Source organism: Erythrolamprus reginae, chromosome 1, assembly GCF_031021105.1.
Source record: "Erythrolamprus reginae isolate rEryReg1 chromosome 1, rEryReg1.hap1, whole genome shotgun sequence".
In the NCBI taxonomy this organism is placed as follows: Eukaryota; Metazoa; Chordata; class Lepidosauria; order Squamata; family Dipsadidae; genus Erythrolamprus; species Erythrolamprus reginae.
In genome coordinates, this window is record NC_091950.1 from 197,207,556 (window position 1) to 197,228,314 (window position 20,759).

Below are 20,759 nucleotides of genomic sequence, written 5' to 3' on the forward strand. Positions count from 1 at the left end.
ACTTTGTCTAACATAATTTTAACACATTTTTTTGCCTTTGATAAACAAACAACTGTCCTGTTCCAGGACAAGCATACACAAAGCCCTAAAGAGGTGGTTGCAAACTTTACTGATACTTCTGGGAAATAAATAAACAAGAGGAAAAATAAATTTAAATGCAGTTGTACACGTACAGAGCAAAGGAAACAAGTCCCGAAAAGCTTGCCTTAAAAGTTCCAGTCCATAAAAGCAGCTACAAGAGTGATCAAATAATGTCCAAGGTTTATAGAAGGTTCATCAGCTGGTTCTGGATCCAGCCTCAAAGACAGAATAACAGAGGTGGAAGGGACCTTGGAGGTCTTCTAGCCCAACCCTCTACTGAAGCAGGAGACCCTATACCAGTGATGGTGAACCTTTTTTTCCTTGGGTTGCCGAAAGCATGCATGCAAAAGCACACACGTGTGTGCCCATATCCATAATTCAATGCCCCCTGCGCCCCACCCCGTGCACGTGTGTATGACCACCACCACAACCTGTTTTGGGCCTAGCAGGCCTCCCTGAAGCCTCTGGAGGCCGGAAACTAACCATTTCCAGACTTCCAGTATGCCCAATTTCCGCCCACCCCAGGCTCCAAAGGCTTTCCTGGAGCCTGGGGAGAGTGAAAACGGCCTCCCCCGCCCCAGCGGAGTCCTTCTGGAGGCCAGAAATGGCCCTAACTGAGCCAGGGCAATAGCTTGCGTGCTCACAGACATGGCTTCACGTGCCACCTGTGGTGTGTGTGCCATAGGTTTACCATCACGGCCCCATACCATTTCAGACAAGTAGCTGTCCTGTCTGTTCTTAAAATCCTCCAGTGATGGAGCATCCACAACTTCTGAAAGCAAGCCATTATGTTCAAATTGGAAGTCAAGGCCCACACAGTCAGAGTAAATAAAAAGTTGTTGCCCACAGAGAGGCCTGAGCGGACTGGTCTTAACTAAAACAACCCCAGTGTTGCACATTTGGAAGGATAATGTTCCTTTCTCTACTCTGTTGCCCACAATGCAAGCCCTTGTACTAGAGGGGCGAATGAGAAATTGGTGGCAGCTGTGCCTACTGGTTTTCCCATACAGCCGTACTTCCTCTGAAACCCCTCAGGCAGCAGTTAATTCAGAAATTCTGAAACTGGCCACTCAATGTTGGTTTCCTCATCTGACTTTAAGCTAGCCATGACAACTTCTGACTTAGTTTATTCAATATTTTCTTCTCTTTCTGTCATAAGAAGGAGGCAGAATGGAGTATGTAATAGATAGTAGAGTTGAACATAAGTAGGGTCCAAGTTATCTGCTTGCCTCTATGAATTGCCTTTTTGTAGCAGATACTGTTATTCCAAAGCAATTAATTCCATAGTTCAAATTCATTGGACTAGTACAACAATTTTTTTAAAAATCTGTGAAAATAGACATTAAATGGGGTTATGTTTTTCTTTTGAGGTTCCATGTCTGATTTATGGCTCTGGTCTGTTTCAATTCCTCAGTTATTTTGAATAACACATTGCTATTCATGGCATAGAATGTCAGAGAAAAGAAACTCAGAAAAAGAGTATTAACTTATGCAAACACAGGGGAAATGACAACTACTTGGCTGCTTGATTACAATTGCAAAATATTGTCTTTGGGAACAGGAAAATGCTACAAAGAAACCTCTTCAAATTGCTTTTTCCCTTCACTTTCTGACAAGCAAATTTGGGACTAGGAACTCACTGGCGAATCTTAGCCGGATGAACGTCAGCTATAGTTATCCGCTTACTACCATTTTATCTTTAGTTCGTTTTTATAATGAGATCTTAAAGGTTTGTTTTGCTATCATCCCCATAGCCTTTATGCACATATAAAAACTCCAATTCTCCACCTAGGACCTAAGCTCATGTGATTTAAAGGCTTTTCATTTTGGAAAAAGCAGAGAGGTGTGCATTCTTTTCTTTTACACCCAGTGTGGTATCTTAACCGAAATCCATGCAAAAATAAAGAAAGTCGGAGCAGGGGCTTTTCTAACATATACTGTATGTAATTGGGCACTAATAGTAGTGGCAGCTACTCTTTTTGCTGTGCCCTCAAGAGGTTGCTTTCATCTCTTACCCTGCCTATGAGTGAGATAGTCTTAAGTTGTCCTTAGTTGTACTGGTGTTAAAGAGCTATCTAATCTTTCCACTTATTCTAACACTGCCAAAGAACAGCCTCAAGCTGTATAAAATCTGTCAGACTTTGTTTCCTGTTACATTGGAGGGAAGTTGACTTGAAACAGTCTATCTATAGAGGGATGATAAGGAGCAACATAGAAGACTACCAAATGTTATGCCAGTATACTTCCTTGCTAACTCAAGTACACGCCTAGCGAAAAACTCTTTGAAAACTCTATAAATGATAAGCTATTGAATAAGATAATTGGGTAGGTTTTCTTTAAAAAATGTATTTTTTTTTAATTGCAGTAATGTTTGGATGGTTTATTGGAGCAATTTTTACAACTCACCTAGAATAATCCAATCCTTTGTTTTAGTTGCTGAATGGACTGATTGTAGTCGGTAGTGTGGACTGCCAAAAATATTCTTCTCTGTGTCATGAAGAAAATATTCAAGGCTATCCTGAAATAAGGCTGTTCCCACAAAAATCAGCTTCCTCTTATCAGCACTAGTGAGTAATGCAGTTGTTCCTATTCTAGTCTAAATTCATGCAAAAGTGCTTTAGTTAAAAAAGCTTGTATGTGTGGTATATTTTGAAGATCTGAGCAAGTATTTATTTGTCTAGAAGGGGGAAATATTGATGGTCTAATATAAAATTCAGTGATTTGGATTAAATCCTGTTCATTACAATTGTGTACTATTTCATAACTGAAAACATATTAGTAATTTGGCATGGCTGAAAATGTAAATATAGCTGCTACTTGCAAATCCTTACATTATTGCATCTTTTTCCAGGATAGCACAATAGCTGCAGAACACAACCACACAATTCAGAGGAAGTGTACAATTCCTTTAAATAATTGAATATATGTACTATACTGTATTTGCACCTTACGTATTCCAAAATGCTTTCTTTTTATTTCTGAGATGCTATTGCTTAATATTTGTACAAGGATCACTCTCTTTTTAAATATTTATTAAAATATAAGTGTATAATATGACTTATACTGTATTCAAATGTCACTATTCATATTGTGGATCTCACAATTAACTAAACCAAATGAGCATAGTGATATAGGTATCCTAGCTTATACATTTGGAATACATCTTTTTCTGCATCACTTTTATTATTTGATTGTATTTAACTACTCATTTGGGGAATTCTTGCTCTTGAAATGTGGTGTCAGAATCTAGTATAGGGACTTTAAAAGATGTTTAGATAAATTGGGGTGAAATAGATCTTAATAGCACCTATTAGAGTTGTCTGCTGTATGAAACTCTAGATAAGGGCAGACTATCCTTTTAAATGACTTTTGGCTCGACGGTGTCCTACGACTTTGACCACTGGACAGACAGAACTATTGAATCTGACCTAGCACAGTTGTATTTGTAGTATATTCTGACTATTCCTAAATTTTAATAAAATGAAAGTACGCCCATCAGTTCAGAATCCATGACATTAAGTTATCCTTTCCTGTCATATAGAATTTCTTCTGTGGAAGAAATCTTGGGCAAAATTTGAGACTGTTTGTTTAAAGGAAAATGTATTAGTCAGATTCAGGGTAAGGATATTTTTATGCAGCTCTTCTCAAAACTGAATATTCTATTAGAAAGGTAACTTTGTTTTTTTATATATATATGTACCTTTCAACAGTAGCTACAATGGCTGGCATCGAGATGCCTATTCATTGCGAAGATGGGCACTTGGGTGAGTTGCTTATTTATTTATTTATTCATTCATTCATTCATTCATTCATTCGATTTTTATGCCGCCCTTCTCCTTAGACTCAGGGCGGCTTACAACATGTTAGCAATAGCACTTTTTTAATAGAGCCAGCATATTGCCCCCACAATCCGGGTCCTCATTTTACCCACCTCGGAAGGATGGAAGGCTGAGTCAGCCTTGAGCCGGTGATGAGATTTGAACCACTGACCTTCAGATCTACAAGTCAGCTTCAGTGGCCTGCAGTACAGAACTCTACCTGCTGTGCCACCCCGGCTCAGCTTAGCTTAGCTTAGCTCTACCATTGTTCACAACTTGATCAAACTTTTTTTTTTTGCTTAAAAATCAGTTTGCCTGATGAAGAGTTCTTAGAAACGTGGAAGCTTATAGCAATGGTTATAGCAATGCTTTTCATATTATATTGTGGACAAGTGTATAACACATCTTCTAAAACCAGAAATTCTGGCCTACCCTAGCTCCCTTTGATGAATACATTTTTGGGATTGATTCAGCATTTAAATTGTTGGAGACCTTCAAATTTGTATTATGATTCTAATTAATCAAAGGAAATTATTCACTCAGCTAAAGTAAAATGTTACTTTTTTCCCCTGAAACTCAGGCTGATCAATATTTCAGTAGGTGCTCTTCATCTTCGATTATGATGAATGTTCCAACAAATCAACTTTTATGAATCTCTGCTTTTAAGAATTTGAGTTGTTTGTTGCACTCTGAACTTTTGAGATTCTCTGAACTCCTTCACATTAAGGTACTAACTTCATTGTTGATTTCACTGGAATTCTATGCCTCTTCTGTTTCTTTAGTTATCTGCCTCAAGTGTCTCTGGACCTGACACCTCAGAGCTTCAGTGATAAAGTTCTGAATGGAAAGGACCATTGGGTCATCGACTTCTATGCCCCTTGGTGTGGCCCTTGCCAAAATTTTGCTCCAGAGTTTGAGATACTCGCAAAGGTAAAATTCTTATGGTTTTTCAGCATCAAAAAATATTTGTCCAATTGAATTTACTTGGCTGCCAACCAGAATATCTAGCATTTTAATCACTAGATTATTTTTCTCATTCAAATACAGTCTTCAGCAGAAGAAAATACATGTAGCTCATGATTGAAATGTAGAATCCTTGCTGCTCTCTAAGCTTGGTTATTTATGCGTGGAGGTTTCGTTACCCAACTAGGTGACATCAACAGTGAGCAACATCTCTGATGAGCACCATGATGATGCTCCTAATATCACAATGAACACCTAAGATCATTAGTGAGCACCAAGGGCTCCAAATATAGTCTATAAAAACTCAAAAGTTGGCAATGACGGTTGAAGTAAAACAATAAAAGGAGTATGTCAGAAATAGAAATGTTGACAATATACTTATCTAAGCATAGTTCTTTTCTGGCAACTAAATTCTTTATTAGGATCTGGAAAAAATAATGGCGAACTTCATTGGCTTATTTGGTTTGATAGTTAAGGTCCTGGCCTTGAAACCAGGAGACTTCTAGGCCTTCCTTGAAAGCTAGTTTTGTGGTTTTGGACCAGTCACACTCTCAGCCCACTAACCTCACAGGATTATTAGGGGCAGAGTAGGAGGCAGGGGTATAAGGTATTTTTGCCACCTTGAATTACTGTATTTATGTGTAGATAAACCAAGATCAGCTTATCTGTGAATAGGTCCACAAGTCTATATGGTATATTTAAAAAAAGTGGGATTTTAAAAAATGAGGAGATGACCACCAGCAGGATAGTTTGTGGGACAAAGTGTCTGAACCCAAACTTTGAAAATCAGTTTCAGTCGCTCAAGCACAAGTGTGACTTTCTCACAGGAATTCATTGCATAAAAGATAGTTCAAAGGCCGTTTTCCCAGGATTTGCTTGGTTGATTTATGTCCGTATTAGTAATGCTAGAACTACTTTATCATTCCAAACAAACAAATCCTCTTATGGCAAATCCTCAAGCGAGGAATTTTGGGGTGGGATGGGAATTCTCTCCTTTCCTTGAAACAGCCTAAAAAGTTGAGAATGGCTGAACCAAGATCCATTGATTTTGAAACTCTTGAGAACCGATTAGTTAGTATTTGGTATGGCAGAAGCATTAACTGCACCGAGTTATGAGACTGGAATGTTATAAAAGCTTGAATGAATGAATGAATGAACGAATGACAAGTTAATTAACTGCTTTCACCTAATTGCTTAGTAGTAAAACTAATTGTTAAGCTAATGGACTTTAACATGCAATTCCTTTTCTTTTTTTCCCCCATTCTAAAAGACTGTTAAAGGAAAAGTGAAAGCTGGCAAACTTGACTGCCAAGCCTATGCTCATACGTGTCAGTCTGCTGGCGTCAGAGCCTATCCCACAGTTAAATTTTATCCTTATCAAGGAACAAAGGTAAGCCATCTATATCAGCAGTTGCAAAGAATAGGTTAGAATATTTGAGGGTTAACACCTGTGCCACCTTGCCATAGTCATTCTTTTATGAAAACTTGCAGGAAAGCCACCTTTCGGTGTAGACATATAGTACTAGATGCCTGGTTCTCTATCTTAATAAACCATGGTTTGCTAAGTTAGAGATACAGGATGGGCATTTACTATACTTTATTATATATATAGATTAATATCTGTTCCAAGGCAATCTTTTTTGTGTTATCTTAGAATTGCATCTAATAAAATGTGCTTGGTCATATGCAGAGCCCCATCCACTGATTATAAACACACTTTTTAAGTACTGTAAGGCAAAAAAGAGGTTGGGGAGGGGGAGATTTCTTAATCCTGATCTCTCAATATTAAGCTATGAAAGATATTTGAATATAAGTAGCTGAGGTTGGTAGTGGGGCTGTTGGTCTGAGCTCTGAGTTTAGCAATTTGGTTGCATACTTTTTGTCAGCATTCAAGAATATATTGTCAGTGTGCTTTGAATTGTGCTCATTTGTCTGGCCATTAAATACCTTTTTATGTGATGCAAAGTAGTGTGGATATTGTTTGTTCCGCTACCATGTCTCAGAAGTAGCCAAACAAGCAACACTCCCACTAATTTGCATCACATTAAAAGATATTTAAAGGCTAGTGCTCTGAAAGACAGCACAATTCAAAGCACATTGATTATGTCTCCTCGAATGGTGACAAAACGTATGCAACCAAATTGCCAAGCTCAGGGCTCAAACCAACAGCCCAAATATTAAGCTATTCTTTATTTATATGTATCACTTTGTTCTTGTAAAGGCAACAGTATAAAGCCTACATATACATTACCTACATAAGCAGCACCAAACATTACTATTAAACCACCCGTAAATATGTTTGTTCCTGTATGTGCATGTATCTTGAGCAGAGCTGATCATTCTTTCTTGCTCTGTTTTTAAAGAAAAATTATTTGGGGGAGCAGATTGAAAGTCATGATGCAAAATTCATAGCCGAACTACTGTTGGAGAAAGTGGAAAGCCTTAAAAAAAAGAAAAAGCAGTCTTCCAGAAAAAAGGTGGGCAATATTTTATAAGATTTTTTTTTCCAGAAACATACTTTAATGTTATTATCTTGTACCATTAGTATCTTTGAAATTGTTAGAGTTGCCCCATTTGGCCTGCAAGAAATCGGTGTGATGATTAGATGTTAACAAATGAGATTTTCCTGAATATTTACAGCCCAGACATGGCAGCAGTTGCTCCTGAAGGTCAAATAACTTTTCTCAATATTTGATCAGATCACTGAAATTTGCGCGTCCCATCTTATTGGATGATCAACTACGAATACAAACCCCTTCTTCATGCCCTCCAGATATGTTGGCTTTAGTGAATGGAATTTGGGTTGCTGTATACGTGCCAGGTTTGAGAAACTGCCAAAAAGCAAAAGTGCCATGTAATACAAGCCTGGAAAAATGCATCCTGTGAACAAAAACCCACTTTGTTTCCAAATGATGGCATTCTTAATGTTTCCTTTCTTTTTTCAATTTCAACATTTCATGGTTGAGACTGAATCATTTCAAATATTTACAGATTTCTGGAATTAAGAAAGCTGAATTTGAATGGGACTGCAGGCCAAACAGGTGATAGTAAACAAACTTCTGATATGGGAGTGCCTTGCAACCCCTGGGAGATCATTGCAAAATAACACAACAGTATGTTCAGGAAAAAGTGTGAGTCATAAGATTTAATCCAAAGAGGAAAGGGACCCATATTGAACAACTAGGAAATGTTTAATACATTGTAACCAAGTTAATAAAGAAAAGAGTTTTCCTGTCTTTAAGATGTAACACAGCTAATATGTAGCAGGTAGGACAGAAGAAGCTGGTTTTCTGAGACACTGAATGCAATAATTTCTTGGTATTTTACTCGCTCAATCGTGTTTTCTGTTCTTTTCCTCCCTTTTCTGAAAATCAGGATGAACTCTAACTTAAAGAAGTGAATTCAACCCATAGTGAATCTGCAGCAGTGGCTTGATCAGATCATGTTCCTCAAGAAGAAAAGGAAATGCACTGAAATTCCTGGGCACATGAATCTTCTATGACTATCAAGGAACATGTTCTGAATCATCCAAAGTGTACATTTAGTAACAGAGATGTCAACTCCAGCAACCAGTTTGGTACCCGAACTGCATCTCAGGAAGGCTGTTCTTCTTTGATTATGGACATGGGACTTGATAGGTAGTGGGGGTTTCTTTTCTTTTTTCTTTCCATCTTCCCAATCATACTCTAGAGAATCATCTTTTCTTATATTGAAAAAAGATCCTCAATAAGATGGCAGGTGAACAGTCTGTTCTTCAAGATAGAAAGACTGAGCAAATGTCTTCGTCTCTGACGGGGGAAAGCTGAACTTTGATTTCGTCTCAAGGGAAATGGCTGAACTTCGGTGTTACTGTTGCCTTTAACATTCAACCCTCTTTATGTAGAATATGAGTTATCCCAACCTCTAGATCATCACCAACAACTACATGAAGATTTCCACGCATGGCAACGCATGGCAACTAAGAGAAAACCATTTCTCTTGGGTTGGGGGGACATTTTGTGGACCTCCACTGTAAGTGTTCGAAGAGCAATGACGTCGTCTCTAGGGTCATACAGTGAACTCAATTCAGCAGCTGGCAGTACGTGTACAAGGTTGCAGTCTTGCAAGCTAAATTGGTTTGGTTTTTCATCCCAGGCTAAAGAGTTTCCTTCTGCAGATTGTAATAATGTATCTAAGAACATGAAGGAACAGAGGGATCACCCATCATGGGTTGTGTCAAGATCACTTTGAAGCAACAGTAAGATAATATTGGCATGGAAATTCATTGGTTTCTGCAAAACTTGCTTCCAAGTAAGCAACTATAGAAGAACAGCTTAAAGGTTTTTTATATCAAAGCAGATAACACGTTTTAAAAAGCAAGCCTATAAAAAGGTATATCTGGATGGATTTTTTCCAGTTCAAAGTACAGTACACCTTTTTCAGTTTGTGCCACAGCAGAATTATTCTGGTTTTTTAGAACAGGGTAATCAAACCTGCATCTGAAGTGTGCAATGTGCTTTGTTGCCAGCCTGTTCCTATGTCTTAAGCAGAACTATAAAACAAAAATCTGTATTTCAAGTGCCTTCTGAATATTTACTGATGGTTATTGGCTACTTTTGTGAAGCTTGTAGTATTGGGAACCTACTTGAGATATTCTCATTAGACTTGTTCAAAGATTGAAAACAATGTCCTTGATGCATACCTATACAGTATACTATTTGTCTGGTGACAAATCAAGACCTATAAAATTATGAAAATTATTTCAGATTCTCAAAGTCTATATTTCACTTGTTCTCACACCTTTTCTTGCAACTCTCTTGCTGGTTACTTGAAAAAAAATCTATCTCTGCTTAAAAATGAAGTGTGTTTAATACTGACACAAGATTAGTGGCCGTATTGTTTTAAGATAAGGATACCACTTTTCACACTTACAGCCTTTTTGATTATCTGCCATCAAGTTGAGGTCAATTATTGGTGACCACATCCTAATTGTTACTGACTTCTTGCATGTGTAATATTTTTCTGCATATGGAAGGATCAAAAAGGACATATGTACTTTCATAATCTGAAATATCCATACCCAGATGTAATCAGTAATAGCTGAGCTAGGTTTGTTATAAAATTACAAGATATGCTTCTTACATAAGACTAAGGTTACAGACATTGCTGGTGAATAGAAAGCAAAACAAGAATATGATTTTGTCTGTAATAAAAAATAATAGGTAAAATGGCTACATATTTGGGATGCAGGATTCAATAATGTAAAAAAATCTTTTAAAATGCTACTTAGCAGGAAGAGGGAGAAAAAGCTGCCTGCCATTTACTTTTACTCTTAGAAATTGACTTGCAAATTATTTTCTATATACCTGAGAATGGATTTTGCTAATAAGGAAACTTGATTTATGACAGGGTTTGGAAGATCTCTTAGGCTTACTTACCTTTGAGCTCCTTGATGATACAATCTAGGCCAAAGATTCTACACTGTAGGAAAACACTCCTATATTCTTGAATGATTATGTATGTAATCATACTTTGGGATACTAGACTGGAAGAAGAATAAGCAGTTGAAGAAACACAGAATAAATATTTGATTAATTGGGGTTGCATTTGAAGAAGTCTTAATGTAAGTAGCCTGAACTCATTATGAGATGGGTTCATTATTGGCTACAATATTGGGAGTCAAATATATGTGAAGGCATAAAAGCTAAAACAACTTGTCTGGGGAAAATATATATATCTGTTCCTGGATGCCTGTACTTCTGTGTATTAGAAAGAGGACCTTTATAAACTTTCAGTTTGAGAATGACAATTCTGTTTTAAAATCAGTTGTAAAGTTTACAAATAAAAAATACGATACTTTTTAGCCCTTTTAAGCAGAACAGATACAGAGCTACACTGTGACTGACAGTGTCTCACTCCATGATTGTATTGTAAACCAGAGTTTATAATAAATTAAACTGTATTTCAGAATTGTGTTATGTAACGCTTGTGAGATTTTCCCCCTTAATATGTTCTTAACTGTATTGCTTCTTTTCAAACTTCTAAGAATCTTTAACCAAGGAGGCAAAGCTCTAGTGATGGAAAATGAGCTGTGTCTGAACATCCATCCATCCACTGCCCTTAGTATTCTCAAAGAATACTTGGGAAGTATTCTTTATCAGGAAGTAAACCCTGATTCTATACTACTCTCTCCTAAAAAGGGAAAATTGGAGCCTCAATGGAAGTTGTCCAACATGGCTGGATTTCAAGAAGGCACACCATCACTTTCAAGGGCACTGGAATTTTACCCTCCTTAAAAGTGGCATTAATCACCAAACATGTCCTATCAGCCATTTTAAAGAGCTAAAAAAGACCCTATTCCCTTGCTCAGATTTCACAGTCTAGAAATAAACAGACCTATTAGTTGCAGCAAAGCAAGTTTAAACCTGATCTGTACACAGTTCTTATATGAAACAGTTTGAATATCATTACCCGTTTTGTTGAAGTATTATAAACTCTGCCCAGCATTTCAAATGATTTCATCATAAATTTCTATTTATGATAACCACCATAAAGTGATACAACCATTCAATATCATTACGGTGGTAGTTGTTACAGGCGATACATTTTCATTTTGCTACCTATCTGGGAAATAAACACAAGAAGAATTCTTGTTGGTGAATCAAACAGGCCCAAAATGGATGCCAAGTGTTTTATTTAGAACAGGAGTGGTTGATTCAAGTATCAGGAACACCCGGTCATCGGTTGGAAGGGAGAAGATCAAAATCTGCAAGATGAAGGACAAAACCTCATGATCAAAATTGCCTCTTTAGTACATGTGGTATGAATGAGTCACACTGCCATCCTGCATATTATCTCGCACAGTCATATATATGCACAATGCTCATACCACTGAAGATACCTCCTTCAGTGTCCTTGCACTCCCTATATCCCTCTTATTTTTTTTAAGTATATTGATTGAAAATATGGGGCATCGGCATGTTTCAAGTTGGTAGCCATTTCCAGTATTGTCTTTACAAATATTATCAGATCTGATTTTAAGGGGAAGAAAAGGTTAGGTGATTGTAGCCCAGAATATTTGGAAATAAGAGGAGAAAACAAAATGGGAGGAGTAGAGTACAGTGAGAACTCTACTTACCTACTAATTACCTACTAAAGTTCTACTAAACATCTTTTATCAGCCATTTTGAGTATAGTCCCTCAGGAATCACACATCAGCTGCTATAGAAACATTACATGGATACCCTGAACTTAAAATTTCCGGAGGAAGGTTTGATTCTTTTCCTAGAAATCAAAGAACTAATTAAAATGCTACCATAGTTGCTCCAAGGATTTTTTTCCCCCCAGTCAAAGATCATCAGTCACGAAATCCAGGAAGGAAGGCTTGTTGCTTCAGCCAAATAAATAAAAGACTTATTTTCATGCGGGAAGCCATGCTATCAGAAGCCAAATTCCCGAAGCAGACGGGTTCAGCAGATGCAACCTTCAGATCAAGCATCTGGGACATGTCCAGAAAAAATAAAGATACTGAACAGGAGAAGAATGTATTACACTTTCCCAACATGTTTTGTAATACTCTGCAAGGCCATGTATGAAGTAGCAAGCCTGATTCCTTATTAAAACTCCTAACTATATTTGCACACTTGGACACAAATCTGCTTGCCCTGCCTCAGAGAATACCTAGTGGGGGACAGAAGCAGGCCTCTCTCTGTTAAAAAGGAAGCAGCCATCTTGGCTGAGATCTCAGACCTTAAAATAAATTTGAGAGAAAAAAGGTGTCATGACACCAGCAGGGGCGGATTGCCATTACCGCTGCTACTGGTGCACTCCGCACACAGCTTCACTTCTCTTGCATGTGTGCGCATCCCAGTGTGTTTTTGCTTCTGCACATGCACAGGAAGCAAGATTTTGTGAGAGGAAGCGCAAGAGAGATTCTGCATGTGCAGAAGCAAAAAAAAATCACCAAAATCTCACACACGCATGCTTCAACTCGCAAGATTTTGCTTCTGTGCTTGCACACTGTTGTGGTTAGCTCTGGCCCAGCTCCTGCCCCAAGGTCTGTGGATGTGGGGGAGACATCCACATGCTTCAGGCCTGTTTTGCCCCCGGTGGAATCTGCTGATGAAGGCTCCTCTGACCAAGAAGACATGAGTGACAGGGAGGAGGAGAGTGTGGCAGACAGCTCAGAAGGAGATCAATTATCTAGCTCCTCCTTGGATTCAGAACAAGAGTTAATGATACAGCCAGGCATGCGGAGAGCGATGCATAGGCAACAACAACTGAGAGATTATTATCAAAGAAAATGAGGCCACCTGTGGTTGGGTGGGGCTGTGGTAATTAGTGAGGCTGCTATAAAGAGCAGCCTGTGGGTTTGGCCATTGTGAAGGATTATCTGATCGTTGTGTTTCGTGACTGCTTTACTGACTTTGACCTTTTGTGTGCTGATTTTTCCCCCGCTTTGAAACTAAACTAGAGCAAAGTGTGTTTCACTTTGTGAAAGAAGGATTGTGAAATGCCTCACAGCTGCAAGCTAAGTATCACAGAACTGATAAGGGACTTGTACAAATTACCAGTTTGTTTGGAGACGAGTGCTCTTTGCTATACCAAAAGAGGGCTTAGTTTAAGTGAATTTTCATTATAAAGAACATTGTTTTGAATTTTCAAACGTGTGTGTGTCTAAAATTTGTACCTGTGAATTTTTGGGAGGAGTCTACCAGAGAGCCCGACAGAACACACACAAAGCAAAAATATGTTGGGACACACACGTGCATGCAAGAGAACCAAAGCTGTGCACACAGCGCACCGTTCGCTACCAATGCGCCATTCTCTACCGTACCAGTAGCAACCGATACTGGCACCAGAAAGGATAGCTGAAAAGTTTAAAGATAATCTATAAAATGTTGGAAATGATATCAAATACCTGGTTCTTTTTATCATGTGGTGGGCATGTGCTGAAGCTAAAGCATATTGGAGTTGAATTCAAATGTGGATAGAAAATATTTTGAAACAGCTTATAGAGTTGAAACTGGAAATATTCTTGTTGGGGTATTTTCCCAGAGAAATATAATAATAAAGAACATATACAGTATATTTAATTATTTATATTAGTTCCTGCAGTTAGAATTGTATTTTCACAAAACAAAAGAAACAAAAGCCTCCGAAGGGAAGGTAATTAAGAGACTACAGTGTTCCCTCGCCACTTTGCGGTTCACCTTTCGTGGACTTGGTGCATTGTGGGTTTTTATAAAATATTAATGGAAAATAGATTGAAGCCCTACCATACCACCAAACATCCCGCAAGTTCTACGGCTTCTGGCATCGAGCCTAAGATAAGCGAAAGATACTTACAATAAAAGAGAAAGTCGCGCTGCTCGACATGCTGAAGGAAGGGAGATTGTACGCCACAGTTGGCCATCATTACAGGATACAATAGCCCTACTTCCCAATTGTCCCTACTTCATGGATTTTTGTTTATCGCGGGTGGTCCTGGAAAGTAACAGCCACGATAAATGAGGGAACACTGTATTGGACTCTGCAGAAATGAACAGACTAACAGTGATACCTAATGTAAAGGAGGATTCAGAATATTTTTATGATTGGATGGAAAACGAATATGGATAGAAGATAAGTTATACCAACTAAAATGGGAGGAAAATGAAATGTTAAAGATGTGAGACCTGTTGTGGTTAGCTCTGACCCAGCTCCTGCCCCAAGGAATGTGGAGGTGGAGGTAGGGGAGACATCCACATGCCACAGGCCTGTTTTGCGCCCAGGAGGAGGTTAGTAATCTGTACCACCCCTTCTGAACAAGAATTAATGACACATCCACACATGCGTAGAGTGATGCAGAGGAGACAACAACTGAAGGATTATTACAAGAGAAAATGAGGCCACCTGCGGTTGGGTGGGGCTGCTGTAATTAGTGCTACAGATAAAAGTGCAGCCTGCTGTTTTAGCCTCATGGCAGTTTATCTGATTCATTGTTTCGTCAAGATCATGGTTTTTGCTGTTCAGGATTGTGTGTGTGGACTCTCTGGACTTTAGAATTGGACTCAATTTCCCAGTTATTGGGTGAGCAATTGGACTGCATTTAACCTGTGCCTTATGTGTACCAGAAAATCCCTTTGACATTTAAAAAGGGAGCTGTTTCTGTTTTTCTGTTTATAAAAACTTTTGGGTTTTCCTTTTATCGTGTGGTGTGTGTCTTCCTGGACTAATTGCCCTGTAATTACGGGCAGTTGAGACACGCCGGCAGAACAGAGACCCATGTGACAAAATTATGTAATTAGGGAGGTGGCTGTCAACGCCCCGAAAGGCATCTGAGAAATAAATCAGAATCCACTCCAATTCTCACAGAAGAGGTTTGATTTATTATCAGAGCCATGTTGGATTACATTTCAGCCATTCCGATACCAATTTCTCTCCAGTGCTCCACCCAGGTTAAGGTTCATCTCACATCACCACACCCACAAGTGTAATCACGTAGACCGGTCTGGTGCAGGGATTCACCTACTTCCACTTTTGTATAGTTGACGCAGAACAAAAGATGACCTTGGACTTTGAGAAGTAATTTGTTGTGGCTATAACTTCTCTCCACCCATCCCAATTCCCTCATGCTGTGTTACTATGGCAGGCCAAAGCCTCTAATTCCACATGATGGCTTTCGGCCTGGCAGTAGCATTATATTAGTATAAAAATATACCTATAATGATTAATATGTATAGAACTATCAACATGGAAAAGACTTAAGATTAATATTAGTACTCATTAATAATATTAGTTAAGGGAAACTAGAGAGATGAGTCTTTTATCTATTAACCACAAAATAGATTACAAATGGATACACAAGGACGAAATAGAGGGATATAGAGGAGAGGAGGAGAGAAGAAAAGAGTGAAGGTAGGAGAAGACAAGGAGGTTAGAAGGAAGGAGGAGAGAGAGCTGAAAGAGGATAAGGGAGAGAAAGTTAGAGGAAGGGGAAGAGGGAAGTAGCAAGAAGGGAGAGAAGGAGAAAGAAGGTAGATAAAAGGGAAGGAGGTAAGAGATGGGAGTGACATTATCTCAGGGACCGCCTTCTGCCACACGAATCCCAGCGACCAGTTAGGTGCCACAGAGTGGGCCTTCTCCGGGTCTCGTCAACTAAACAATGTCGGTTGGCGGAGCCCAGGGGAAGAGCCTTCTCTGTGGCAGCCCCGGCCCTCTGGAACCAACTCCCCCGAGAGATTAGAATAGCCCCCACCCTCCTTGCCTTTCATAAGCTCCTCAAAACCCACATCTGCCATCAGGCACGGGGGAATTAAGATAATCTTTCCCCCTAGGCTTCTACAATTTATGCATGGTATGTTTGTATGTATGATTGGTTTTTATAACAAGGGTTTTTAGCTGTTGTAGTATTGGATTTTTTACATTCTGTTTTTTGTCATTGTTGTTAGCCGCCCCGAATCCATGGAGAGGGGCGGCATACAAATCCAATAAATAAATAAAATAAATATGGGGAAACAGATGAGCAACCTGGAATTGATATGTGTAAAATTATTATGTTTGTTTATTGGATAATAATGTATAATTTAATACTTGATAAGATACTATAATATATGTATTGATGTTTGTATGTGGGGAAAAACTGGTCCCCCCAAAAAAGAGGGAGAACGTGTCACCATGGCTCAAATGGAGTTAAGAGACACTGGATATGGTGATGGTAGGCTTAGCCATCCCCATTCCTTTTCCCCTTCCCTCTGCGTAGGAGTGAAAAGCAAAGCCAGATGCCCTCCACCCACCCCCCATCTTATTTCAAATTTTAGGCTCTTGTCCCTAGAAGGAGATTGAATCTTGCATTACCTCTTTTTTCCAGGTTCACGTGACACAGCTGAGCAGGGGGAAACAGTTTAAACTAAAACAAGCCTGAGGCTATTTGGGGAGAAAACTAATCCTCTCTTATCCTCCTGCTGACTCAGTTTTTGTGTTCTGTTGAAGTGTATTGTGCAAACCTATTAGCCTTGTCACATTCAGTGAAATCACATTATCCCTTGTAAGGGCAATAAAAGAGGTTTCTGGTAATGTTTAAGGGGACCAGATTTTGGGGAACAGAGGAGGGAAGCAGATATATAGACACAAGTACAAAGAGGTGAGGCATTGCATATTTGCAATTACCCCTTCCAGCCCCATTTATTTATTTGGCTGAACACTCTCACATAATAGTAAGTCATAATGAGTTTGCTCATCATGCTAAGTTAAAAACAAACTGCAGAATCAGAATTTGAAAAACTTTAGAGGCCACTTAGCTCAGGGCAGGATCTGCAAGAAGCTCTCTAGCAGATGATCCATAACCTGTAGAATTCTGATTGACTCTCCCACTTTACCATCTAGAAAAGGGATCCCCAACGTTTTGGACCTCAGCGACCACTAAATCCATAGCTTAAAATCCCATAGACCACTAATATGGTATCCCTAATGCCTGGGTGGGTGGGTGTGGCTAGGTGGTCATGTGACTGGGTGGGTGATGTCTTTTATTTATTTATTGTTAGAGTTGGAAGGGACCATGCAGGTCATCAAGTCCAACCCCCTGCCTAAGCAGGAACCCTATAGCATCCTAGCCAAATGGCAGTACAATTTCCTCTTAAAAATGTCCAGAGTATTGGAGTTCACAATGTCCGCTGGTGGGTTGTTCCACTGGTTGATCGTTCTGACCGTCAGGAAGTTCTTCCTTATTTCCAGGTTGAATCTCTCCTTGGTCAGCTTCCAGCCGTTGTTGATGTCACTCACATCGAGGGGTGCCTCACTGGCGTCAACTTGCCCCTTCCCTCCAAGCCTCGCCTCACCTGCCCGCCCAGGCTCCTTATTGCCCCAACAGGAATCAGTTGTTGGAGGTAAGCAGCCACCACGAGAAAGAGTTGGCAAAGCAGCTGCCTCAGCTCAAATTGGATCTGACTAAGAAGGAGGCTGAGCAGAAGTACCTCACTGAGGACTATGCATTTTCCAAGCAGTGGGAAGACCTGAGGGAATGCAAGACAAGGTACCAGCACCTGGAGGCTCAGCAGGCTGAGATGATGCGGCCCATGATGCAGTCCCACTGGAACGAGGCCCTCTGGCTCTTTCCCACAGCAGCACTTCCCTCCAGCCTTCGCCCAAAGCTAGACATCAGGAGATCCCAAGTCAGAATGTCTGTCTCCATCTGACCTGCACAAAAAGACCCTTAAGGGGGAGATTCTCTGCAACAACACAAGCATTCGTTGCATGTATGATCCAAGGTTGCATATTGCTGGTCCAGAACCTAAGTCCAGGCAATGGATGGCTAATCTGCCTGTGTGTTCTGCAGCCAGGCCAGGCAAATAGTTTCTTCTAAAGATGTGCAAAATGCTAAGATATTTTATCCTGAAAGACTACCTCCCACCAATCCCCTGGTTCTCTGGCATCTCTTGAACCCAGGCCACAAACGTGTACCACAAACATTGTACCACCATTTGGCAGACCATGTCACAGCTGGAGCTCCAAACTGACAACTGGGATTATTAGTGCCAAGCTGGTTTTGACACCCAGCTTTGAGAGCAAAGTAATATCTCAGCATCTGGTGTTTTGATGTCTAGTTTGGTTTCCAGTCTGTCTGTGAAAAAGAAAACAAACTCACAGCTGAACAACTACTTGACATTATCCCAAAGGACTGTAACTTGTTACTGAATAGAACGTTAGTCATTCTGGTTAGAACTAAACAATTGAGATCTAATTTCCTCTCAGGGACAAATAACTCCATTTTGGAGGATGGGAAGAGATTTTGTTGAACACAAATGGCATGGGAGAATCTGTTCAAATATTCTGTCCCATCCTAAACTCATACAGTGTTCCCTCGATTTTCATGGGGGATGCGTTCCGAGACTGCCCGCAAAAGTCGAATTTCCGCAAAGTAGAGATGTGGAAGTAAATACACAATTTTTGGCTATGGACAGTATCACAAGCGTTCCCTTAACACTTTAAACCCCTAAATTACCATTTCCCATTCCCTTAACAACCATTTACTCACCATTATTACTGACACTCACCATTGAATAAGACACTTAGTGATCCTGATATTTATAAACATAATTATTTATTAACAATAATTATTTTTTTTTGTTATTTATTTGCAAAAATTATTAGTTTGGCAATGACGTATGATGTCATCGGGCAGGAAAAACCATGGTATAGAAAAAACCCCGCAAAGTATTTTTTAATTAATATTTTTTGAAAAACCGTGGTATAGGCTATTCGCAAAGTTCAAACCCGCGAAAATTGAGGGAACACTGTATTGCAGTTCTTGTTCCAATCACCTGTCCTTCTTATGACTTCTGTTTTAATTTAATTTAATTTAATTTAATTTAATTTAATTTAATTTAAGAGTCCTTGGAGAGGGGTGGCATATAAATCCAATAAGTAAATAAATAAATACAATTTACAAAACATTGTCAAAAGGGGTATGTTTTGTGTTTGTTTTACAATACCCTGCTTAATTTCAACTTCTAAAAAATGTTTGTTTTCAGGATTTGTGGTCCTTCAATTGATTTTATCCTTTTCATCTCAAATAGAAAGCGCCTTCATGTTTTTATAACCATTTTGTTCTTTCAGCAAATGTTTTTATTAGGATTAAGGACAAAAAATATTGCAAAATCCGTGGTAATCATATTTTTCACTAGTAGTCTTGTCAAGCAGACTATCAAAAATTGATTAGAAAATAACATTATACAGAGTCTCATAAAACTTCTCCAGAGGGAGCATTTTTATAGATGTTGAGAATATTTGAGAGAGAGATAACTGATAAAAGGGGAAGGATAGGAGAAATAATATCATTGGAGTAAAGGGTGAAAAGAGATTGTATAGCAGTGGAGTGATTTCTAAAATCTTGCTAAAATGCAACCAAAATAAAGAGAGGCACCCACTGGAGGACAAACCTGGAAACATGTTTAGAATTTACAGAAAAATCTCCTTTATTATGGACTCACAGCAAAGATTAAAAGTGTTCCAATATGTTCCAAACATAACCTAAAGCAATGAACTGCGTAATCAGGATGTCCCATTATATTGTAAGTTGATATCTTAAATGCTCTTGAAGCCAGTAAATTCTACTCATGCCATTTTAGATACATTTTACTGCAATTAATGTGATTTCTGTATGGTTTTAAGTTACCTTTTGGATGGGAATAATTAGAGTCAGCTGGTAGCATTTCACCTCTCTCTTCCGTCCTCTCTCTGCCGGCTCTCAGCCTGGCAGCTACTTGGCTGTTTATCTTTAGACAAGTCTTTCCTTAGTAGAAAGGCTGGAGGTGATGTCCAGGTTATGGTCATTTCCTCATAGCTCCTCTTAGGCTTCTTTCAAACAAAGCCTGCAACAACTGGGATGGACTTATCAAAGGAGGAATGGAGTTCAAGTCTCTTACGTATTTCCATCCTTTTGTTCAGTAGGTCAATAGACTACAGATCCACAAGAACTGAGGATCTGTGCTACTTGGGAGCCCATAGGTTCTCCCAGAGAGTGGTGGAGATAGGTGCAATAACAAAGAGGCCCAGCACATTAGCTCACAATGAAGTATATTTTCTTTCTTGATTTACAAGTCTATAATTCTTCAAGCGAAACCTTGATTTCTTAAATCTCCCCACAAGGAACACAACAGGTCAATTTGCCATCTGGATATCCCCACTGAAATTACAAGACAGGACTGTTTCCTATGAAGTAGTCCAGACAAGGCAGTTAAATGGATGTTAATTTTACAACATCTGCAGTGGTTTATGTGATTTGTTTAATGACATCATTACAAAAATAAGGCAAATTGGGTAATTCATGGCTATTTGCATCATTGGTGTGATTACGTTATTACACAGATAATGCAGATTGGCACAAATGATGTCAGTTATCATGATGACATCCTTTCAAATGTAATAGACCTTCTGGAA

At 39.1% G+C, this 20,759-nt stretch overlaps 1 protein-coding gene across 1 annotated transcript in view; it reads left to right on the plus strand.

The window, feature by feature from the left end:
• DNAJC10 (DnaJ heat shock protein family (Hsp40) member C10) overlaps nucleotides 1–10,811 on the plus strand; it is a 36,029-nt gene extending 25,218 nt beyond the window's left edge. The window contains exons 19-24 of the mRNA XM_070731878.1: nucleotides 2,515–2,648; nucleotides 3,792–3,845; nucleotides 4,682–4,829; nucleotides 6,133–6,252; nucleotides 7,226–7,339; nucleotides 8,238–10,811. Coding sequence (XP_070587979.1) covers nucleotides 2,515–2,648; nucleotides 3,792–3,845; nucleotides 4,682–4,829; nucleotides 6,133–6,252; nucleotides 7,226–7,339; nucleotides 8,238–8,249 — 582 coding nt within the window. The 3' untranslated portion in view covers nucleotides 8,250–10,811. The remainder of the gene's footprint in view (nucleotides 1–2,514; nucleotides 2,649–3,791; nucleotides 3,846–4,681; nucleotides 4,830–6,132; nucleotides 6,253–7,225; nucleotides 7,340–8,237) is intronic.
• Nucleotides 10,812–20,759: the final 9,948 nt, after the last annotated feature.